General features: G+C 38.3%; 1 protein-coding gene across 7 annotated transcripts in view; it reads left to right on the top strand.

Annotated features, from left to right (window-relative positions):
• The window catches only part of PTK2 (protein tyrosine kinase 2), a 189,659-nt gene that overhangs the window by 106,999 nt on the left and 57,145 nt on the right, over positions 1 to 25,515 (top strand). For all 7 annotated transcript variants that reach the window (XM_054516825.1, XM_036378832.2, XM_036378838.2 and 4 more), the window contains 7 exons: positions 7,585 to 7,664; positions 9,153 to 9,215; positions 13,905 to 13,959; positions 17,571 to 17,711; positions 18,378 to 18,455; positions 19,460 to 19,567; positions 20,512 to 20,629. In XM_054516825.1, coding sequence (XP_054372800.1) covers positions 7,585 to 7,664; positions 9,153 to 9,215; positions 13,905 to 13,959; positions 17,571 to 17,711; positions 18,378 to 18,455; positions 19,460 to 19,567; positions 20,512 to 20,629 — 643 coding nt within the window. The remainder of the gene's footprint in view (positions 1 to 7,584; positions 7,665 to 9,152; positions 9,216 to 13,904; positions 13,960 to 17,570; positions 17,712 to 18,377; positions 18,456 to 19,459; positions 19,568 to 20,511; positions 20,630 to 25,515) is intronic.

The following is a 25,515-nucleotide window of genomic DNA, read 5'->3' as shown; positions in this document are numbered from 1 at the left end:
CATGGCTCCCAAGAGTCCAGCCCTACTTTGTGCTGCGAGGCAGCCGCGTCTCTGCGGTGACATCTGGAGCTCAGCCTGCCCGGACAGACGGCACCATTTTTAGCTGCTCTGCCCATAACAATGCCTTGTCACAAGTTGGTTTCCCTCCAGCCCATCTCTAATGCCCTTATTATTAACAGAGGAGCTTCCAAAATTAGTTAGAGATGTCAAAGATCAGCCCTAGATAATATAGAGACTGTGACCTTGGGACACGAAGAGGAGGAGCAGCTGAGGGCAGATGGCAGATGAATGTTATCCTGATACTGGATCTGGGCTTTTAACTCCCCTAGATCAGGCCAAAGCCCTAATTTTCCCTAATATTGACTTATCTCCTATAGCAAATTTAATACTATCAGATGGGTAAATAGGGGTGGGAACACATATGTGTTTCCCTCCTGTGTGTTTTAAAAACTACCATTATGATCATTAAGGTGGCTCCTAAAAATACTGATGACATTAAAAGCAGACATTGGGCTTTTGTGCATATGGAGCTTCACTCACAGCAGATGAGGCACAAATCTTTCAGGGTTAATGCTGCATCAGATTTCTGAAGCTGTAGTAGTGAGGGTTGGGACCCTGCTCTTCCAAGCTGATTTTGTAGTGATGAAAATTTGGTGTCCTACATAAACCTGGAAAACCAGGATGGAGAAGCAGTTTGGTCCTTACAGATACCAGAATTTATATTGGGTGGCTGTTCCACATTAACCCAATCATGTGTCTGTCCTACAGTGATGCTGTGGTGTGTTTAACAATACAAGGAGCAATACAGCTGAAAGCAGAGAATTATGCATTTCCCAAATTATGCATTTCATAGCAGTAGCAGAGAATATCTGAGATCATTCTTTTTGTGGATGGGATGCACAGAAGAGTTGTGTCATGGACTGAGGTGGAATTGTGTGTTGTAGGTGCAGAGCAGAGCAATGTTCTTCATTTTCAATGGGAAATTTGGGGAAAATAAATGAGCTGTATGCTTGGATTTTTGTCCTGGTCACAAAAGTGGTTGCTGAAGATCAGCTTTTCTCATGGATATATTGAGATATTCTGGTCTTTCATTAGAGAAGCTGGAACTAGTAAATGGCAGGAATAATTTCTGTGGATTTTGGTGGGATGGGTGTCACCAGAAGTGCTGTGTGTTGGTTTAAAACAGAGGTCCTGATTGATCCTGATTGAATTCTGTGGTGGCTGAGGGTGAACTATAACATACAAAACCTAACACCAAATTACCTTCCAGAGTTAGAAACTTGAATGTTTAAAAGTAGGTGCTAGAACACACATGAGCTGTTAAAAATAAATCCAAAGAAATTACTGAGAATAAATAAATTATTGCATATACAGGACAATTAAGAGACAGGTTGTATTTTTTTAATATAAATTTCACCAACTAAGTGGAAGTACATAATTTCCCAATATATAAAAGCACCAGCTAAAAATAAATGTGTAGAACAAATGGATAAGAAAAAATGATGTATTATAAATCTTTGTTTTCATGCTTCATTAAACGATTGTAATTACTGTTTGTGTTCTATGTACTGAATGGAGAACAGAAGACATTTGCTTTGTTTGGTTGCTTATGTAAATATCTCCTATGTTGGGATGATTCTTTTTGGGTATGGTCTTAACTCTTCATTGGGAACTTAGTCACTGAAGGGTTGTTTAAATGCAGTGTTCAAAGAAGTGCAAATTTGGGAAAAAAATAGAAATTAAAAAGAACTAAGTTGTGTAAGTAGGTCATAGAGATTGAAAGAAAAGCAAGTGAAATAGATTGCTTATTTTTAAACTGTCCTCCTAAAAAATTGGAGTTTATCCTGTGGGAAATTTCTTGGTAACATTAAGCTGGGAAAGCCAGTAGTGGCTAATTATTGGTATTTGCCCTTTATGAGACACCATTTGATAGTACTGTTGCTAAAGAATTTCCACAGCATTTATGCTTGAAAATTCAATGTCAAGTTTGATAATTTTATGTAATAATTTATAAGGCTATAAACAAGTTTAAACCTAAAATATCTTTTTAAGACACAGTATCTAATAGCTTTTTTTAAAAAAAATCCCTAAACTGGAAAGCATTTGCCAAGTTCAGAATTATTTTACTGTTGTTCTTAATAAAGAAATCTAAATCCAGCATGGTGTTTTTATGAACTGCTTGTCAGCCTGGGTGAACCTTCTTCTGAAATACTGCAGCTGCATAAAAAACTCGTGTGCAGGAAAATGAAGCAGATGGCTTTTGAAAGTAGCAGCTGGTATAGAAAACACAAGGCCAGTGATAGATTTCTCCTTAAATCATAGCATAGGGCTGTTCTCTAATTTCTCCATCTTCACAAACATGGGCTTTCCTCTGTTTTCAATTTTTATTTTAAATTGTTCCATCTGGAATTGGCTGTCCATTTCTGTAGCTGGGAAACTGGCCATTATTTTCTAGTAAATTTTGAGAAGTTAGAAGTGACACCATCAGTAATTTCCCCATTCAAGTAAAAGAAATATTTTATAAGTCTTGACATCATAAATAAAACTGGGCTTGTGTTTATGTGCCCATCTTCCATGTAGGAGAAGTCTTTTAGTTCACATTGTGTTCACCTCCTTTTGTTGTGATTTAGGAGTATCTTTGAACTTTTAATGCCCAAAATACTGGAGACGGAAAAGAGATTTCTGTTCTGGCTAAAAAAAAAAGAGTTCTTAAAAAATTAAAATATTGTTAAGAATAAAAAGTATTTTAGATAAAGTGAATTGTTGCTGAATTATCAGGGCAGTAATAAATCAGGAAATATGGCGTAGGATTGTGTTGGATTTCAAAATCCTTTTTTCTTTGGATAATACTGCCCTTTCTAAGCATTTATTCAGTGATGCTGGGTGATGTGTATTCTGTATGTGGGGGCAATGACAATTTTGTTTCTTTTTTAATTTTATCAGAACATGTGAATGACTTCTTTTTCCTACCTCTGAGAGATGCTTTTATGCTTGGCATTCCTGTTTTCCCCACTGCAGCCCTTTTTTGTACCAGACTCTTCGTAGCTGTTGTGGCCAAGAAGTCAACTCCAAATGTGAAGTTTAGGTCACACTTTAATTCTGATTTGCCACCCTGTGAATGAACAAATTTCAGTAGAGTTGCTTCCTCTGACACTGGCACTGCAGTAGCACTTGCCTGGAAGCCTGAAGCAGTTTTTATTTCCATTATTCCATCTTTAATGGAACTTAAGTAGGCTAATCCTTTTCCCCCAAAGCATGCACCTGCTTGACTGTAAATCTGACTTCAACTTGTTAGAACATACTAAAAAAAATCCAAGGGAAAAGGTTCTTGAAATCAGCACAGCAGTTTGCAGCAATAAATTACTTTTGTCTCTTGTCCTCCTTTAAACTGTTCTCCAATGTATTTTTCTCAGGGAGTTGAGATAAGCACATTATGTGGGAATACAAAATGAGTAACTCAGTGGAAGCAAATATGTTACAAGCAACATACACCGAAGTGACTTGCTTCAGTTAGCATATTTTGGGTTTGGATTGTTACCAAATAAAAAGTATACAGGATTTTAGCAGTGTTGACACTTGAATTCTTAATCCTGGTGTCAGTCCAAGTGTTTGCCTTGTTGATCTTTCTGCATTTTTATTGCTGTGACATTGTGACCATAAAGTATTGGAGATAAATACAGATTTCATGTGATTTTATCATTGCCAGAGCATCTGGTCTCCAGCATGGGGTGTAAATGATGTAGTGGCACACAGGTTTAGCAGGAGCACCTTAAAGGCTTTGTTGAGCTTGAGAAAGAGATCAAGAGTTGCTGCTCTGATTTCTTGTTTGGACACTTGGGCTTTTGGGGTGGCTTTTTTGAAATCAGATTTGTGTGACAAGTTTATATTAATTAGTTTTGTCTTACAAACTAGGTGAAATTAAGTTGTATTAAATAGCACCCTACAGGTTTTTTTACTGGTTTGGCCTTTGGAGAGATCCCATTCTGAGCAATTAAATTGTAGAGAAGATTATGGCAGTGGTGCTTGATCTGCTTGAAAAGGATGTGTGTGTTTATATATCTGTGTACATATGGACAGATGTGTTCTTCAGCTTCTCCAGGTATTGCACAATTACTCAAATTTCCAAGCCACAGGAGGTGCAGCCAAAGGTCTGCACACACTGCCAGGGAGTGTGACAAGCTCACAGATAACAGGATCTCCAAACCCCACAGGGAAGGATTCATCCTCTCTCTTAACATACTTCTGAATTTGTAGTCAGAAAAAACCTGATGGGTTTTGTTAAGATTTCTAAGAGTTCAGTTTTTGTGCCTTTGTATGTATATAGGCTTTGTGCTCTTGAAGATGGGGGCTTTGTTTGTCTAACCCAGAAAATATTCTCATTTCTCTCGTTTAATTATATTAACAATAATAATAATAATAATAAAAGTTATAATTGAGCAAACACAAAAGGCTTCTTGGAAAACTATTCAATTGCCTTGTGACAGTGCATTTAACTACCATTAAATTATCTCTTATGTCTCTTCCACTTAATATTTGCTCAGGCTTTTTCCTTAGGAGGTTGTGCTGAACCTCCTGTGAAATTCTTATCTCATCTCTGCACAGGCATTAGTTCATACATTGATCTGATGCCATCTCAAAGAGAATAGTCAAGCAAAATTAAAGGTGATAAGAGAAGTTCTCATTGGTATTCTAGGAGTAGAAATTGAATCTGCTTTTTTTTTTTTCCTTGCTGGAATTGAAAGAAGAATGTGTGCAGGCAGGTTTATGAAAAAAGGGAAGATCCAAGCACCTTTGGCTATCCATAGTAAGGCACTGTTAAATCCAGACCACTGGATTCTCACCACAGGTTTCCTGAAGCTTATAATCTTTTATAACTCACAAAGTTTAAACACTAAAATAAGTAGGTGTACATAATATAAAATACTTCTTTTTCCCCTTCATTCTGTTGGAATGGGGGATGGTCTTGTACATTTTCTTAGTCAATATCTGATTTCTGTAGTTGCAGAGTCAAACTGGGAACATGACTGGAATTTGTTAAAGCTCACAAGCTGCAGGGCAAGAGGAGATAAACCCCAAACTTTAAATATTTGGGTAATGTTGCTTATTTATTTATGGAATAGGAGGCTAGCAGCGTTTTAAAATCGTGTTTGCAGGAGACTGGAGATGCTCTTAAAGTATTTAGTTTAACAAATCAAGCACTGGGACTCACAAGGCAAAGAGCTGTGAAGATAAATGAATCCACATTTGATCATAATACACTGGGCCTTAAATTAGCATCATCCTGTGAGTGGAGGTTTTGTGTGTCAGGACTGAAAAATCACTTTGCTACAGCCAGTTCTTCTTGGGGTCTGAATACCTCAAGTAATAGGAGGATAACGGCTTTGAAATTTCCTGGTGATGCAAAATTGTTGAAATGGTTGAAAAAATTGAATTTGTGGTTTAAAAAAAAAAAGAAAAGAACAGTTTAATGAAATAGAAGTGATCAGTCAATGGGTATTTGATTTGGGTGGGTGTAGGGCAGGTCAGCCAAGGGATTTGGTGAACAGCTTCACTTGGTAGGTGCAGTAGTTTGGGCTGTACATGAAGGTAAATTCTCAGAAAAAGGACATGGGAATTTCTGGAATTTGGGTATCCATGTATGATCTGACCCCATGTTCAACACTTTTTTTTCATTTTGAGGTATCCCACATAGACCTGAGGGTGAGGAGGGCTGTGCTGTTGTCAACCACCCACGTGTGTTTGCAGAGGTCATTTATAACAGTTTGTGCAGCCTGAAACTCCATTCTGATTTACCTGCCCTGAGCTCCTGTCTGACAGTTTTAGTGCAGGAGCAGTTCACAGTCCTTTCTCATGAATTGAGATCCTGGTGTAATTTATTGCATTTTGCTGCTTATAGGATCACAGAACCGTTTAGGTTGTAAAAGACTTGGAATATCAACCACTAACCCAGCACTGCCACATCCACAGCTGAACCATGTCCCCAAGAGCTGCAGCCACACTTTGAATGGCTCCAGAAATGGTGATGCCACCACTTTTCCTGCACAGTCTGTTTCCAATCCCTGACCACCCTTTCAGTGGAGAAATCATCCTAATATCCAATCTAAATCCAATTATTTAAAGTTGTGAGCATAATGAAGAGGAGAATTATGGATTCATATTGTGTATACTATTACTATGGGGAATACAGAATTATTATTTCCATATGTGTGTACAAATAGCACACTACATGATGCTGAAGGGCAATTATTCTCCTGTCTCATTAGTATTTGTAGGAATTGAATTGAGAAGAATTAAAGCTCATTATTTTGTCATATTGAGTGCCTGTATGAATTCAAATGTAAGAAGCTTTTTTCTCATGTTTCAGCTATTGTAATAATTCATTTCTTATTCTTGCACAGTTTATCGTATTTCTTCTTTCATATCTTTCAATACCAAATTAAAACTTTTCATGCAATTCAGTTCCAGGATGTTTTTAGGGCTTTGTCTGTAGTTTGGAGCAGGAGCAGCTGCCACAGTGGTGCTGAGGGAATGCTGAGGTGGATGCTCACATGTTGCAAGGAGAATGCAGAGTGGAGAACACCTCCAGCTGTTGGATCCACTGCTGTACTTCCTTACCTCCCAATTTATGCATTTCCTTGCAGTAGTAGTTTGAACTAGTTCTTCTTACAACTTGTCATCACTCACCAAACCCACTTGGTGAAATGTGCTGCATCATCTCCTCTTTGATCCACAAAGTCTCGTGGATTTTTTGTGGGATTTCAGGACTCGCTGCAACTTCAGGATCTCAATAGCAATTTGAGGTTTCATAAGAGGATAGCAGGAACTGTTAGGGAAAAGCTGCTGATATTTGTTACTGGTGCAAGATTTGCAAAGTGAAGTTCTTGGTAACTGGTTCTGTTCTCTCTTACTGCCTGAATTTTTTGATGTTAGTACTGTATAAATTTCTTACTCCAGTGTGGTGAAATATTACCTAAAAATAGGATTCTGCCCACATCCATGCTGGTAAATAAAACAAGATGAAGATTTGAAGTGTTTCCTACTGTAGATGATCACCACCCAGTTTCACTCTTGGTTCTTCTTGCTAGTTCAGCATTATTTTATGCCAGTGTGCACTACAGTTTGTACATCGTTTTCTCTTCTGTTTTTATTTTCACTGTAATTCCTGGGCATTTATCACTTTACTTGCATGATTAGATCTGCCTAGACAATTAAATCCTGTTGACCAGGGTGGTTCAAGAACACAGCCTGCCTTCTCCCAGCTGGAATGCAGGTGTAACCATCTGCTTAGTCCCTCTGAATTTTGATTATATTTAATAAAAAATAGGCAATATTGACATACACAAGAAATTTTTCAATCAAGTTCTTTGTGGTCAAAATGTGTTTCTTCCCAAAGAAATTTCTGGAGAATTGTGTCTGCTCATTTGTGGAGAATATGAGCACAAATTCTTTTTTCTCTTCCTGGACTTTGAATTGTCATTCCAGAAAATTAAGATGTATTCATTTGAAAGTTGTTGGGGAGTATTTTAGTCTGTGTTGGCACTGAACTGATCTTTCTGTGATGCCTACCTGCTTCTTTTGCTGTAGGTGAAAAATGACTATATGTTAGAAATAGCAGATCAAGTGGACCAGGAAATTGCTTTGAAACTAGGTTGCCTTGAAATCCGGTAAGCTGATAATTTAATTTATTATTCAACATCTTTCTGACAGAATATATACATTAATTTTGAAACTGCTTAAAGTTCATCAATTTCTGACCAGTAGAGTTGAATAAAACATCATAAGACCTTTTTTGCTACGAAGCAGTCAGAAGAAAAACTGAATAGACTGTATTGTAACTCATTTCTAGTGATTTTTAAATTAACATTATTTTAAAATTTTAATTAATTACATCTTGATACTGCCTTTTGGGTGAGTTCTTCATCTGAATAATTCAAAGGCCTGTAGAGTACATTGAAGTATGTTTAAAAAAAAATGCATCTGTGGTGTTATTTAGTAAATAGTCTTGTGATTCTGCATGTATAAATCCTGCAGCTAAAGAATGTAATTATAGATAAATGTTGCTACCTTTCCTCTCTGTATTTACTCGGTTTTTAACGTGCTGTTTTGAAATGATTAAATCTTAAGGATCCTTTTGGGTGTTTTTGGTGTTCTTGTCAACTGTATAGACAGCTGGAAAATAAAGATAAATATATCAGATTAACAGATCCTTGAGAGAGTTCCCAGCTTTGAAATGCATGTGTTGGGTTTTTGCTAATTTATGGAGAATTTCCAGCCTGAAACATTTGCTTCAGTTGAACTGATGTCTCACACAGGGAGATTAGAGAAGAAGTAAAATTGATAAGAAATTAATGACAAATGTAAACTTGTTAGGAGAGAATAAAAGTGTCCTTTGAACAGTACTTTTCCAAATTAAAACAAAATTTAGGTTTATGAAATTTCCCAGGTATCACAGGAGTACCTGATGCCTTTGTTGTAAGTTTTGCTGGTAGCCCCAGAGAAAACAAAAATTCTTTGTGTAACTGCAAACTCCTTATGCACTTACAAAATCATTGTGCCTTTTTTCAAAACATGTGATGAATGTAATAATCTGTGATTATGTTGTCAGCCAGGTCCTGCCTTCCTACCTCTCCCTGCCTCTCAAGCTGTGGCTCTTCAGAGCATTTTGATGAGCTATTTCTCATAGATGAACTTGTGAAACTCTTAGAATGAACATTTCTGGTCCATTTTTTTCTGACAACGATGATCTCAGCCCTCTCCTAACAAAGCTTTCCTGTTTATTAATTTACTTGTTAATGTGAGCATTGCTGGATTGGAGCAGTTTTCATCATTCCCTGCTTCCCCTGCTTCTCCCTGTTCCATGCACAGGGGGCTCTCAGGAGGAAGTGCAGTGTGAGGTGGAAAGGAGCTGCTCAAGGCCAGGTTAGGTCACTTTTGGTAGCAGCAGTGGTTTAAAGTGGTTCTGAAAATGCAGTTAATTTGTAAAATAAAATCTGATCTGTTGAGGTAGAATAATAATGTACTTCATACTTACCTTTGAATTCATTCTGCCAATGTTATCTGATGCTGAGTGGAAGTTTTGATTATGTTGATGTTGTAGTTTTAGGCTGAATTATCCAATAATTGTTGCTTTCAAATATTTTTCCTGACTTCAGGAGATCCTACGGAGAGATGAGAGGCAATGCATTAGAAAAGAAGTCCAACTATGAAGTGTTAGAGTAAGTATTGTGCTCTAGCTTGAGGTTTGAAGTGTCCCTTCTCTGCAGCAGGAACAATAAATTCAGTTCAATGACAGAACATCTCTGTTGAAAGTTTTCTATTCCATCAAGGTGGTTAAAATGCTTTAATGTAAGAAATGGATGATGAAGCCCATTGAGATGTAGAAGTAGGAAAAATGCCTTTAACTCTCCAGAGAAACAGGTTTGGAGTAGTTGAAACTTGATCAGGAGGCTCACTTTGGTTTTCAGCACTTTTGCAAATGTTTATGGGATTCACCAGCTCTGATAGTGAGGTGATTTTATTGCTCAGTGTTTTTCTGTGCCCAGTTGCATTCTTCAGCTGTGACTCATTTGTGGTAAAGTTTGAGTTACTTGAAAATGTTTGTGATATTGTTTTTGTTTCTGTTTGCTCACTGTGGGCATTTTCTGAGATGTGACCTTGCAATTAGCAAGGTTATTGTTTATCTATCCCAAATTTTAAGAAGCACAAGGATCATTCTCGTAATGAAATATTTTGTTTATTTATTCATGTTGTACAGGAGATGGCTTCAGTGCAAACAAGCCAAAGTCCTTCAGCTTTTTAGCAAAAACCTGAAAACTGGTTTTATTTGTATTTGTATAATGGATAAAGTTTCAGACACACATGCAACAATGATGTGCTCATCTCTGCTAATTACCCTTGTGAAAAGATCCTGTACAGTTTAACACAAAATTGGGATAAAAGGTTCTTGCAGCAGTGATGTCTCCATTTTTTTCATCTTGTTTTTAATGACAAATTAGTGCTAACTTTTAGAGATGTGAAATTAGAGCATTTGGAGGAGGAATGTAAGATTTTATACAGCAATGAATAAGTTTACAAGGATTTTTGAGGGATCTATGATATTACTAGGTAAAGATAACTTTGATGGATAGCCTGCTTATTTAGTATTTCTGTAGTGCTCCTTTGTTTATTCATATTTTTAAAACTGATTTTGTTTGAATTAGAGACTTTTAATTTTTTTAAGGACTTCAGGTTTTTGTCTATCAAAATATTCTATAGAATACTATAGTGTAATTTCTATAGAAATATTAGTAGAAATATTCTGGTTGAGGAAACACATCACAAAATGAGAAAAGACTAATAAAAATAAAGGGGATGAGCAGATAGGGCTAAAAGGGGATATAAAAAAGATTTGAAAGTATGTGAGTTATGGTTGGTGTAGTTTACATACATAGGTTCAAGTAAGAACTTGAGTAAAGTATTTTTAAGTCCATTTTTTAGCAAATCAGAAACTACAAGCGTGAGTAATTAGGTTAATGACTTTGGAAACAATGAGACAAAGGAAAGCAGGGTCATAACAGGTCACACAAAGTGTAAATTAATAATGTAACAGGTGAGAGTTCCAGAAGGATTCAGTGTGGTGCTGCTTTCAGTTTAACAGTGATTTCTTTCCTTCAGTCTGTGTTTTCCAAACAGTGACTGCCTTGGTAGGAAATAATAAATTGCTGCTGTGAAAGGCATAGTGAAACAAAGCCCTGATATGCAAAATGTAACAGCTTAATGCCATGTGGAATTGAATGTGGAGAATTGTGCATTTCAAAAGTTTTTTTTCTTTTTTGAGGACCAAGATGTAATTTGTATGGGATTTAGCTGGGAGAGATGAAGGATAAAACCACCTTAAACTGACTATACTACAGATAATTACAAGCTGGAAAGGGTCTGCAAAAAGTGCCAGTGATCCCCAAAATGCATTAATTTGATCTTATCACCTTAATAGCCCATAAATGTTTAACTGCACAAGTAATATTTATTGCTCAAGTGATGCTTTTTGGTGTTTTTTTGTGGGGGGATTGCTGGTTTTAGTACATCATGAGGCACTTAACCAGCTGAGAGCAATTTTTAAATGGCCCTTTTTTGCATTGGGGGTGATTGCTCCTTGGCTGCCTTTGTCAGATGTGTATTTCATGTATATTTGTCTTTGATCAGATTGTCATATGAGAACAGATCTGGATGGGGAATGGTAGATGGGATCAAATTGTTAAGTAGCCTTTAATAGTTGGGCCTTCATGGAGTGAAAGAAGAATTTTTTCATGATAAATGTGAGGCCCGTTAGTGAGAACAGGGATAATTACAAGTACAGAAATGGGAGCTGTAGGAAGGAACAGGTGCAGCCACAATTTGGTAAAAGGCATGTTAAAGTCTATTACGTTAATCTAATGTTACTTTTTTTTTTGTTATAACTTGAATTGAGGTGAAAAATACATGATATATGCTGCCTAAAGCTGCTTATCATTGTAAGACAAGCAGTATCACCTACCTGTAGTTGGTGTTTTATTAATCCAATTGAGGTTTGTACATTAAAAAATTGAACTCAGATTTAAGCCCACAAGTAGGCTGGAGTAGATGAGGTTAAGTACAAAGCTGTAGTAGAACTGCATGAACAGGCTCTCAGTGCTGCTTATCTCTAGTTGGCAATCAGAAACCAGATGGCTGAATCCTTCATGCAGAGCCCTGAGCTGGTGTCTCCCTTGTTGGCCATCCCACCCCCACACGGCACAGCTGGGAAGGAGCTTGTAGGGCTGTGTGTGTAAAGCTGTTTGTATGTATTGTATTCCAATTTCCAGTGTTTATTATCTTATTTATAGGTATCCATCAGTTGTTGCTGTCCAGGGCATTACATCTGTGTGGTTCTTTTTGTTAAATTCTCCTCTAGTAAATAAATTTGCTGTCTCAGCTAAATACAGGAAATGCTTCATTAACAAGTTTTGTTAAGAGTTGTGCTCTGTTGTACTCTGCATAAGAATTTCTTCTCAGTTTGTTGCTCCCAGATCTGTACAAAAGGCTGCTCAGCTTGTCCTGGTAATGAATCAAATGAGGCTGTGGCAGCCTCCCTGTGCTGCAGGACTGTTAAAATCAAGGATACCAGGGTGATGGGAGGTGCTTCATTTCAGAAGCACCGACTCTCTCTGAAATGCTTAATGTTAAACTAATATATCCCTGTCAAAATGTCTTTGCATATTTTTTAGATGGTAATAGTGTGTTAGATTCATTGAACTGTGTGGGATAATAAACCAAGTATCATTTGCATTTGAGAAGAAATGCATGGAAGGAATTAACATTTATGAAGTTTTATAATCCTGCAGCTTACTGTCATTGCACAGATGCCAGTGCTGCACATGAACATTCTGCTCCTCCTGCTTGAGGATGTTTTTAGTATGAAACTGTATGCTACTCATCTTCAGAGAGCTTTAAAAATACCGTGGTTTATTCCTCTGAGTGAGCTTTTTATATTGACTTTAGTGTTGGCTTTGTTCTTGGGCTGTTAGGTAGCAGTAAATAAATCCTGAATATCTCTGCCTGCTAACAGCTTCTCCTTGCTTTGCCAAGTGTAAGAATTCCAGATGTATTTCTGTGGATGTTCAAAGCATACACTCATGGAAAGCTCACTTTCATACTTGTTCCAGAAGCAGATAAGAATGTTTGAAAGAGATGGTAACATCCTAAATTTAAAGGAAAAAAGTCAGTAACACCTTTGAGCTATAAATCCTTTTCCTATTTATATTTTTCTCTTATTTTTCCTTTTTTACACTTGGTTGTTCAGTGGTGTCTTCTGCACTAATGTCATTGGCAACTTCTCAAGCACCTTTGTTTGAAGCTGATGTTCAGTAGTAGTGACACAAACACATGTCAGACATAAGCTTGTGCAGCACATCAGAGCATAGAATTATTTACTGGCTCTGGTTTTCAAACCAGGACTGCAACCCAATTTATAGGTGTGAACGTGAGCTTGATAAATTCAGTTTGTAAATTTTGAGCTCACAGTCACCTGATTTACAGTGGCAAAAAGTGAGAGTGCTTGCAAGAAAAAGTTGGTAATTTTAATTTGCTCAATATGGGTATAAAATAATAGCAGAAATTTAAACAACCCCTTAATTACAGTGCTTCAAAGGGTAAAACAGTAGTGGAATTGCACTCAGCATTCTCAGAGAGGTGATACCATGAGTATTTCTTTATGGATTCCTGGATTCCTTAGGCCAAGTTGGGGCTCTGAGCAACCTGGTCTAGTGAAATGTGAAACCTGGTCTAGTGAAAATGTCCCTGTCAACTGGATGGTCATTAGGGTCCCTTCAAACCAAACCATTCTAGAATTCTTTTTCTATTTTCTGCTCCATTCTAATAGAGGTTTATCAGGGTATTCTACTTCCATGGTGTTCCCTTCTCACCTGACTACGTGTTCTAAGAATATTTATTTCTGTATGCTTGAAATTATATGCTATTTCTATGTTTCATATTTCTATATGCTTGAAAGTATTAAAACATGTACAAATAACAGTTTTTATTCTCAAAACTCCTCTGTGCCCAAGCCACCATTTCAAATAACAGACTTTCCACACAGGTACCTGGTTGAATAATAGTAAGAATATAACAATATTTCTACAATTTCAACAATATCTTCAGTATCTGTGGGCTTTAAACTAGAAGATGCTGCTGTGCCACATTTGATGTTGGAGTGGCTCTAGTTAGAATTTTAGTGGTAGTCTGTTTGTTACTCTGAAGTTTCCAAGGACCTTGTTAGGAAAATGGTTTAGTAATCATATATGCTAGTTAAAAACAAAACAAAAAATAGACCCAAAGCACCACCTTGAAAAGAGAAATGTGACACTGCACAATGTTTTTGGTATTAATGCTGTGTGTATTTTTTCTTTCAGGAAAGATGTTGGTTTGAGACGGTTTTTCCCGAAGAGTTTACTAGATTCAGTGAAGGTAATTACAGTCCCAATCAATCCTGTACTGCTGTAAAGTGTCAGAAATCTAGAAATTGCATTATAGTTTTCACTGTACAGTCCTAAGGGAGTTGCTGTGCAGTTTTGCTTTGTGAAGAAACATCCAAGCTGTCTGTGGGATTGGTGGGATGTGAATCCCAGTCATGCAGCTGGCAGGACAAGGATAAAGTGATTCACACAGCCTTGCTGAGCTGCTGTGAGAAGGGCACAGCTCTGCCTCTCAAACCTTGGGGGTAAAAGTGCAGAACAAATCCTTGGAGCCTCTTGGATCAAATAACTTTTTTTTTTCTCTTCCTTCCCTAAAATAAAAATGAGACTTGTGGAGAAAGATGAAGGGAACATGTAAAAAAAAAGAATATTTTACTGGGAACTTGATAAACTTGATGCCTTCCTTCCTCAAGACTGTATCCAACTTATTCAAGGAAGATTTCCAGTAATTTCTGTTTAGGTTAATCCTAGCTAAGACTATAAACGTTCCTTGAATCTCACTGCCATTGAAGTCCATATGTTCTCAGAGTAAAAAATGCAAATTTGTCTCAAGTGTGTTGAAAAGGGGGATTAAGAATGGTCACTAAGTATTTTACATTTATAGCCACCTCAATATGAATGTCCTGGTAAAATGTCTCTTACAATTCATACATGAAAGTATAAATCATAAATTGCTATTTTGGAGCTGGTTTTGGTGAGCAGTGGAGCTTTATAGAAATAATAGAATTCAACTTGAGATTTGGAAAGAATCTGCATTGTAATTTAAATGGGTAAACACAAAAGGTCTGTCATGACAAGGTTTTGTTTCAAAAGACTTTTGAAAATCAGAAGCTAATGAAGTCAAGTGGATTTAAGTAATCCCCTCTGCATTTTAATTTAAGCAATTATCTGAAACTGTATTTTCTGCTAACGGGAAGAATTGTGGTGAAAGGCTCCAGACGTACAAGTATGAATAACTGTCTCAAAAATAATATTATGGAGCCAGAAAACTGACTGACCAAGAAAACTGCACTTTGGAAATCCTGAAGTGGGGAGAATAGCAGAAAGAAGTAGCAAGAGTTGCCAGAAGGTGAAGCTGAGTGGGAACCTTGTAAAGACGTGAAGAAAAATGTTGGACATATGAAGAAGAAAAACAAGGGAAGAAATGTGTCTGCTTTTCAGTGAAAATGAAATCCCTATTCAGAGTAGTACAGGATCAGTCCAAAACCTTAAATTGCTCTTCCACTTGGTGAAAGGCAGGGAATTTGAACTGGCTGGAAAAGGAGGGTTCCCAGTAGCCATGAAATACAAAATTAATTATTTCTCTCAATTCTCTCTGCTTTGAACAAACACAGAGGGGGAACAAAACAATGGTTCTTAGAAATACTTTTAAGAGCAGGTTTTCTGTGCATTTTGCTTGAAGTTGCTCTTTGCAGATATTTCTGATAGATGCTTCTGTTATGGAAGAGGTGTGGTTTTGGGGGCTGTTCAACCTGGAAAAGAGAAAAATCATGGGGAAACCTGAGAGCTCCTTCCAGTGCCTAAAGGGGCTGGAAGAGAGCTGGGAGGGACTTTGGACAAGAAATGGAGTGACAGGACACAGGGAGTGCTCACACTGACAGAGGGTGGGGCTGGATGCGATATTGGGAGGAAATTCTTCCCTGGGGGGGTGGTGAGGACCTGGCACAGGCTGCCCAGAGAAGCTGGGGCTGCCCCATCCCTGGAAGTGTCCAAGGCCAGGCTGGATGGGGCTTGGAGCACCCTGGGACAGTGGAAAGTGTCCCTGCCCATGGTAGGGGGCTGGAACATGATGGAATTTCTAAAGTCCCTTCCAACCCAAAGAAGCCTGTGACTCTAATGGACTTTCTATCTTTACACCTTGCTCATGATCTTAAAATTTAAACTGACCCATTCTTCTTGGTGGACTGAAAAGAGCCAGATAACATATGCCAGTGTTCCTGGCAGGAAATGTGATACTGGAGTTGGTCAGGAAGACAACCCATGGGCAGAACCTTTAATCAGCTGAGTAGCTGAAATACTTGGGACACCTTGAGCTGGCAAATGCTTTTTTATTTTGTTGTGTCTTGCTCCTGGTATTTGCCAGTGATAAGCTAAGGCTGAGGTTTGCACTTGCCTTGAAGTTGGTTTTCTCTGTAAAAATAAAGATACCAGGGAGCTCCAGTGTGGAGTGTCTGAGTCCTTACAAAGCCTGAGGCAGCTCTGGGTGCCCGAGGGAAGTTTCCTGACTGCCAAAGGCTCTGCAGCCTCCATAATGGTCCATCTGAGAGTTGGGTCTGCTAAAGTGACAAAAGCATTTGAAATTACACCAAAGTTACAGATTTCTTTGTTAATTTGACAGTATAGTATGTGCTGAGAGGGCTTTTTTTCCCAGCCTGTGTATGCATCATTGCAAAACTGATCATTTTGTGAATCTGCAACAGCCTTGGATTACTGCTACTGGAGTAACTCCTAAACATTCCACAGAAACATTTCTGGCTATTTTGACTTCTGAATGTTCTGTAAAGGCTTTCTAAAAATGAGTGTCTAATCTGCCTGGAAGTGCTAACGACAAAAGGAAGTTGGTATTTGTGTAGTGCCTGGGGCTGGTAACAGGCAGTGTGGGAGAATAAAGAGTTTTACTGCTGTTAAAACGGGACATTCAGATATGTTTGCATGGAGGAACAGTGGTAATTCCTGTCTTAACCTTGACATATTGCAAAGATAAGGATGGTTTTGCTTTCTGTCATTGTTGGTAGTTGGAAGATGACTTAGAACTGGATTTTTTTTAGGCCATTCAGTCACTTTAGACATGTTTTTATTCACAATTCTTGATGGTTTGTTCAGATTGGGGGCATCTTAGAGATGCTGCTTCTCAGGCCCTGTTTTTATTTTTATTTTCATATGAGTGGCTGCCTTTCAGGGATTATACATTATGTACAGACAATAATTCAGTTTTTTAAAGTGTTAGTTTAGCTATCCTTTGTGCTGCTATAAGTGATTATTTGTACCCTGAAAACAGGTAATAAAGTGGTAGACAACATAGTTAATATAGTTCAGTTTAAAATTTTGCTTTACTTCTTACATTCAGTCTACTATTTAAATTTTAGCTATTTATATTGAAAGAGGTTTTTTGCTTATTATCAGACTGAAAGAATCCACTTTATTATGGATAGTCTAGGTTATTGTGTGTAGAGGTTAAGATACAGCTACAGCTGGCTTTTTATTGCCAGGTAAGAGAGAGAATGGTGGTTTAGGTTTAGAAGCTCATATGAAGATATAAATTGGTTTGGGTTTTTTTGTGTTGGGACACAGTTCAGAAGTTGAGAGAAATGAGGAACTCTAGAGCAAATATTCCTGGAAGGGTTAACATGTGGTCTCCTATTATAACTTATTTAAAATGTTATTAGATACCATCTCTGTGATACAGCAGAACTAATGTTGATCCTAAGCAAAAGTTAAAAGGCAGAACTGCTGCTTACGTTCTGAAGCTTTTTTTATTCCTTGAGAATTGTCTGCATTTCATTGATAAAGACACTGTTAGTACTACTAAGTGACCAAAACTCTTCAAATATCCCTCAGCTAGTAGATTTTAAATAATTATTCTCCAAATGTTTTAATACACAGGCCAAAACACTACGGAAATTAATCCAACAAACATTTCGACAATTTGCCAACCTCAATAGAGAAGAAAGTATTTTGAAGTTCTTTGAGATCCTCTCTCCAGTGTACAGATTTGACAAGGAATGCTTCAAATGTGCTCTTGGTGTAAGTAGAGGAATGTGACAGTCATTAGAATCCATTCTGGAGTTTTCAGTCCAATTGCTTTTGCTTGGTTCTGCAATAATTTTTTGCTTATTATTGCTCCTTTTTTCATGTAGAGACAATTGGATTTCATTACCAACAAATGGTATTTATTTATTTTATTTAGAACTTTCTGCATTGACTGTTTAAAAGAAATCATAATTCATTACTTGGGTAAGAATTGTATGTAAAATAAAATATTTTTATAGGTGCTTTTTTGTGAAACTCAAGCACTTTTTCAGTTGTTAATCTCTACCTATTTCAAGTGAAAATTTTGAAGAAGGGTCCCAAGTTTGGAAGGTTTGTGAAAATGGAGACTCCAGCAGAAATTAGAACTTGAATATCAATGTTCATAAGAAGAGGAAATACAGGAAATCCATAATTCTCATGTAGACCTAAGATAAAATGTATGGAAATGCAGTTTGAGTAGCAGAGATCCCCAGGAAACCTGTCATGAGGGGTTTTGCCACTTACAGAATTACTTGATTTTAGTATAATTTTGTTTGAAGAGTTGAAAAGCTTCTAGATATTAATTACTAAAACCTGTAATTACCACATTGGATTATAGTATTCAATAGCAAGGCCTTGTCTTATTACTGAAATTCTGCCCTTTCTCCTTTGACTCCCAAGTCAAGCTGGATTATTTCAGTGGAACTGGCAATTGGCCCAGAAGAAGGAATCAGTTACCTGACAGACAAGGGTGCAAATGTAAGTCTGCTTCTGTTTTGTGGGTTTTTTTTCTCAGTCACTGTGTTAACAACCATGACCTGTTGTGAACTGGATGTCACAGAAAGGGGAGTGACCAGGCTGATCTCTGGGTTAACCACAGCAGAGCTGGGAGCTCTCAGCATGTACAGCTCTTGTCAGATATTAATTTGTGATTTGGATCAGAGGAAAGGCTCTGGTGTTAGGTACAAAGACTGTGTCAGCTTTAGCACTGAATTTTTTGGCTTTTCTACCCAGTGAAGTGCTCAATTGCAGAATTTGATGCATTGGTGGGGACTTTTTACCAATGAAATGTGAATTATTCTGAGTTGTTCTCTTTCTTAGGAATGTGTAAATGCAGAGCTTGTTTAACCAGTTGGTGAGCACATCTGTGCAGGCACTGCTTATTTACTTTCTTCATATCCTTCACAGCCTTTTCCTTACTTGATTCCAGCTGTATTTCAGTGTTTCCTGTGCACCTCCATGGTGCAAGGAAGCTCTGTCCAGACAGATCCTTGAGCAAAATGTTTGGGAACTTTACAATCACAACTTAAGCTAAGCCCATGTCCACCCTTCTATTGAAATGAATTCAAAAGCAGTGAAAAGATGGGGAAATCAGGAGCACAGAGCTAAGAACAAACCTTTTCCAGCAGTCTGGAGGGATGCTGGGAATGTGTCAGTGCAGGATCTATGTGGTTTTAACCTGTTGAGTTTTCTCTGTTGACACCCAAGAGGTTGTTCCCACTTCAGAGCGTGCCTGGCACTGCTCAACAGTGACCTCTGTGGGCACAGTGGAGCTGGGTTCCTTTTCCAGCCACTCTGGATGTCTGTGTGTGTTGGGAGTGAGTGGCAATGAAACTCTAGAAAGAAACAGAGAACAGATTTCTGCACCTGTAATTTGAGGATCAAAGTCTCCCTGTGCTTTTGCAACACCAGGGATTAAGGCAGGCTATTTTACTGTAATTTTGGGGTTTTTTCCCTTATTTTTTGGTGTTGTCTTTCTGCAGCCAACCCATCTAGCAGATTTCAATCAAGTGCAAACCATTCAGTATTCAAACAGTGAAGACAAGGACAGAAAAGGGATGTTGCAACTCAAGATAGCAGGTGCACCTGAGGTATGTTATTGATATTGTATGTGGTGATAAACTTGCTATTTTGTTTTTCCTTGCAAGTAGTGAGATGTAGCATACTCCTAATGTGGATATTCTCTATATTGGACTTTTGTTCTGGGTTTGGTTTTAAAATAAATTTAAAGTTCATTCATGTTTTATGTTTTGCATCTGGTGCTTGTAGACTTTGATGTTCACAGAAGAAGCTTAATATGAACACAGTAGCTCTTAAATGCAATTTAATAGCAGCCGGTGCATATGTACTGTATCCTAGAGAGGAAACAGGGCAATTCCACTTTTATGTAAGGACAAAATATAAAAGAAGGAAAATTTGTTCCCTTGTATTACATGGAAGCAGTGCTGAAGTGAAATCAAATCTTTTCCTTGGTCCAGTGCACCAGAAAACAGTGGAAGAGCAGGATTGAGGGAGGGTGGCAGATCTGTGCAGGGAATGATGAATGATGGTGCTATTGAACTTTATAGCTTGCCTGTATGTCTCTCATCTCTTTTTCACTGTACATATTTTATTTTTTGAAAAATCTTTCTTGAAATTGGGAAGGGCTGTTTTTAGACAAAGAACAAATTGCTGCAGAGGGTGGGGAAAAAAGATTCCACCTGTGAGAGCTTCAAGGAATAAGCAAGTTCTTCAGAATTGTCTTAATTACAACCCTGAAAGTCATAGCAGTTGTATTCAACAGTGGTTTACACTTCAGAAGCCCAAATTAACACTACATTAGGTGGAGGGTTTTACCAGCTGTGCTTTCTGAACCTCCTGTTTGAAATTTGCTGCACAAAAGCTCAAGCAGGAATCTCCCTGCTCCCCCACATTGTTCTGTTTAAGCTTTGCAGGCGTGTGTAAAGTTCTGATGCAATGACACAGCTGTTCCACTCAGTGGCTGCAACTGCAATAATTCCTCTTTGTTGGTGCCTTGTTTTTTTCCCTTCTGTAGCCTCTGACAGTGACAGCACCATCCTTAACCATTGCAGAGAACATGGCAGACCTGATCGACGGCTACTGCCGCCTGGTCAACGGCGCCACGCAGTCCTTCATCATCAGGCCTCAGAAAGGTAAGGACACCTCCAGAGCTGCTCCCAGCTCATTCTGCCTTGAACACAAGACAGAGGCAGCAGAAAAACCCTCACTTGGAGGCTCTTTTCTTTCAGGGAGCAGCCGTGAGAAACGCTGATAGTAAATTTGTCACTGCATCAAAAATTGCTGAGTGACTGAGGATTTAGGCTGATTCAACAATCACTGCTTTACACTAATTGCAAACTTTAATGGCAGAAGTGAATTGTAATTATTAAAGGCACTTCCTTACAAGGGTGTGTTATCCTATAACATGAATCCCAAAATACAAGGGGAAATTCAGTGAAGTTGGTTAAAATGCATTTGGATAAGTGGTAATTTTTTAGTTTCTGCCTTTCTGCTAGATACTCAAATATCTCCATTTAAAAAATAAAAACCTTGAGAGGTCTCATGAGTTTCTCTCATAAAATAGACCTAAAGCAGAGATACATTTTACAGTGACTATCAGTTGTTTTTGTAGCATCTTTCAAGAAGTGAGATGAGGTTGCAGGTACCCCTTGTTTTAGAAAGAATTTGATTACATTTCATTAGAATTGTTTCCAGTTTCAGACAGCTTTAATTATTGAAAAACATGCAAGCGAAGCTGCTTAAGAATGAAGTTTTCTTCTTTCATGTTGTTCTCATCTTTACCCATGGGATTCATCCAACTTTGCTGCTTTCTAAAACAATAAATTATTTCCTTCTTCCATGTTTGTAGTACAGGAAAATACACAAACTATCCCAGCATCTCTCTGATGTGAAACTGAATCTCTTTTAGCCACATTCTTGCTTTTTTCTGCCACAGGTTTTCCCTGGGGTGATGTTATTAACATAATTCAGGTCCATCTATAGCATCCTCCTTGTATGTGGCTCAGAAAATCCCCAAACTTAAACTTGAGCATTCACTAATAAAGAAATGTGATCTTAGGGTCTTAGGTGTTTTGACAGCACGTGGTAATTGTTCAGATTATTCTTAAATTTGCATGGTTTTTGTTATTTCTGACCCTTAGTGTATGTGAATGACCTTTAGCTCCAACACAAGCAGTTTTGTTAGAAGCTGTGTGAGTTGTGCAGCCTTATCTCCACACAAATTAAAATCTTCCCTCAAGACAAACTCAGCTCTCCAAGCCACCCTGGTGCACAACTTGGTGATGATGAACCATTGGCCCCAAAATCAGACACTAAAAGGATAAACTAGCATCTGAGATAATAATAGTTTATTTTCTAAAAATAAAATAGGCATCACAATCCAAGAATTCCGTGTCACTAGAATGATGTGTCCCTGTGAGTGGAGGTCTTTTGTGCCTCTTCTTCTCTGAGAAATCACGATTGGGGTCTGCTAGAATCCTTATTATTCACTCCCAAAACTTTCCTTCTAATGCCAGTGGATTGGCTGTTTCCCAGCCTGAACTGTTGTAGCCACAGTTGATCTTTTGAAACTTTTCATGTCTATACATGACCTCTTCCCTAAATTAATGGATGGCTCTGACTCTGTCTCTGCTTTTGCTTTAGGGGCACATGTGGGCTTCATCCAGTTCTTGCCACTTCCACACTGGTGGTGGTGTCCATCAAAACTGATCTGTTCTATTGGCAATTTTTCTTTCTAATTCCTGTCTTGCTCCTACCTGACTTCCTTAGCAGTATCTGCTACATCTTCTAGGCTGACTGAGCTCTCTGAGGGGCAATATCTCTGATTTTCCTGTGCCCTGCACAGAAAACTGAGGTTTTAACTGAGGTTTCTGGTAGGTGTGAATGCAGGATAAATCAATGCTTCTGATGCAGGGTGTTTATTTGTGTACTATTCTTATAACACAGAATTTTAACTCAGAGCAAATGAGCAGTGATTGAATAGGAACATCAGGTAGCACTTTGGGAACACTCCTCTTAATGCATACATGAAGAAAACCCCTCTAGTTAGAATAAATTCTGGGTTTCTTTTGTCTGAGGTTTCTTTTTTTGAAGTTCATAGCAATACCCAACATATTCATTAAACATTTCATAGGAGAGCTGTCCCCATCATGATCTGCATTCCCAAGTCCCTCCACAGTGAGCTTTGATTGTGTAAAACACATCAGAAAAAAATCATGGAGCAACTCTTGATCCCTCAGATGTGTTTGATCCCCCTTTTGAGCTTTCCCATCCTTCGTTGTTGTAAATTTACATTTATTGCAAGTGTCCTCATAAATTGTCCTTCTTGATTACTAACTGAGCCTGGTTTTGTGATATCTGTCATGGTATCCATTAATGATCCAGTTCTTAATTTGGGGAGAGCACTTGGTGATGTTTAAGACCTGGACAGTATTTGGCATTTTTCCATTCAGTTTATTTTTCATAAATATCTAGATCTACAGTAGATGGAACCATGTGGAAATGTTACACTTAATATGTGTATTTCCATTATCACACTTACCTCTTACAGGCCAAGAGCACAAATGAAAAATTTCATTAAAAGTTGAACTGATTATCAGCTTTTAGATTGTGGGGTGTTTATCACTCTCTACAACCACTTGAAAGGAAGTTGTGGCCAGATGAGGGTTGGTCTCTTCTCCCAAGTAACAAGTTACAGACATGAGCAAACAGTCCCAAGTTGCTCCAGGGAAGGTTTAAATTGGATGTTGGGAAAATTTCTTCCCCAAAAAGGTGGTTAGGCACTGGGACAAGCTGCCCAGGGAAGTGTTCAAAAACACCAGATCTAAATAGTTGGTGAAGTTCTCCACTTAAGTGCTTTTTGTTTTCACCCAGATTTACCCTGGGCATGATTTTCATTTTAATGGCTTGGTAATGTGTTCCCATTTTTAGGATACTGTTACCTCTGTAGTTTGGCCCCTCACTGATTTTGCTTTCGCAATAATTTCAGGCAGGTGAGGACAATTTCCATTCCCCCAGGCTGGGAGCACTGGAGCTGCCTGGGTTCTGCTGTGTCCAGCATGGAGCTCTGCTCAGACCAGGACAGTCCAGTGGAAAGCCCAGCAGAGCCATGCATATCCCATTTCTTAAAAAATATAGAATTGGGCAAAAATGTTGTGGGTTTCAACTTGTGAAAAACAACATATGCCTTAACTGGGATGCTGTTAGTAAGAAATTTTGACTTCAGACCTGCAGGGGTACTAATGAATATTTTCTATTTTATTTGGGATATAAACTGTAAAAGGATGAGCCTGAAGTGAGCAGTTTGTATCCAGAGCCTGTGGGCGTCTGCAGGATCAGGAGTTCCATGCTGATTAGTTTTTTCTTTAATTATATCCAGTGATGGAGGAGGCCTAGAATCATGGAAAAATCACAGAATAATTCAGGTTTGCTGATACCTTTAAAAATCATCTGTTCCAACTTCCTAGTACTACAACCCCTGTGCACCTCTGGTACTACTTAATAGTGTATGAGGGTTTTTTGATGCTTGGATTCCTTTGTGTATTTTTTTTTTAACATCTACTGGCTTTTCCAGCTTCCCCTGTCCATTTACAGCCCTGCACTTGACACATGTCTCCAGCACACAAGTGGGGTGTGTTGTCCCTGTAACCAGTCCCTGCAGGCACCAGGCTGTGGCTTCCAGGCAGTTCTGGGTGCTCCTTCCTTCTTCCCAGGGCTGAGCCTGCCTTGTCCACATCTCCCAGCTCCAGAGGGTCCAGATCTCTTGCTCTGATGCAAATGAGCACAAAGCCACTTATGTCCTGTGGAATGCAGCAGGGGCCAGTGAGAAGGAGGATGATCAGGTGGAACAGTTTTGGGTATGGTGGACCCATGTGTGCTGCTTTATTTCCCAGTGGATCTGGAAGCAAATTCTTATTTCACTTAGGTCAGTCTCTGCTTTTCTCTGTCTATCCCCATCTTTTCCTCACAGTTTTCCAGACTGCTTCAATTCTCACTTTTCCTTCACTTTCCCTTCAATTCTTTCACCTTTCCTTCACTTCTTTTCTTGTTTTTCAAACTCATTGACTACATCATACTGCTACTCACTGTGTAAGACCACTTCTATTCACATTCTGCTTATCTCACAAAGGGCTGAGAAAAGATTTGCTATTAAAATGGAAACAAGGTTTTGTTTTGTTATGATTTATTACATTTTATTATGACCCTTGCTTTGCACTTTGCACTGATAGGAAACTGTTCAGAAGGTGGAATGGAGCCTTGTGGGAACAGAATGAGATTCTCTTCTTTAAGGAAATTTAATACCACAGTGGAAAGTCAGATTCTCTCTTTATCTCCTTTAGATCCTCTTTGATAGGTAGTGTTTGACTTCAGCACACACTAGCAGTTGCCACCTGTGGTATTTCTCACTTTCTTAGGAGGCTGGAGGAGGGAAAAAGTCAGATCTGATCTGATCTCAGCATCTTGAACATACGAAGCCTTGTGGCCCTGCCAATGTTATGAAATCATTCCTATCCAGTCTAATGAAATCATTCACTGATCTTTCTGAAGTCCCCAAATATGATACTCTACCAAAAAGAAGCCTTAGGGGAAATTAAAATTCCATCTTTAGAATGCAGTTTGAATAGGATGCAGTTAACATTCAATGGAGCTACATATTAAAGAGCAAGGAGAATTATTTTGAGTAGCTGCTTATTAGTTGTGCATCCATTACCTTGATTTAAAAATACAGAATAATAAGGTTAACTGTACAATTGAGTGAAGTTCTTTTAAAGCAGAGGAAGACTGTGTGTTCCACCAGTAACATGTGTGATTAATCAGCAGCATCTAAGCCTTAAATCTATTGCCAAGTGTAAGAGCAGCATTGGAACAACCAGCAGCAGCAGCATAAATTGGTGTAAAGCAGAACCCAGGATGATTTCACAACTAATGCTGACAGCTGTAGGTGTCATGTAAAAATTAAGGCTCTTTTGAGTGTTCTTGACAGCCCTGGGGAGGCCTGCATAGCAGTGAGCAGAACTTT

Source organism: Molothrus ater, chromosome 1 (assembly GCF_012460135.2).
Source record: "Molothrus ater isolate BHLD 08-10-18 breed brown headed cowbird chromosome 1, BPBGC_Mater_1.1, whole genome shotgun sequence".
In the NCBI taxonomy this organism is placed as follows: domain Eukaryota; kingdom Metazoa; phylum Chordata; class Aves; order Passeriformes; family Icteridae; genus Molothrus; species Molothrus ater.
Note: the sequence above shows the minus strand (reverse complement) of the source record. Positions and strands in the feature narration are given on the sequence as shown.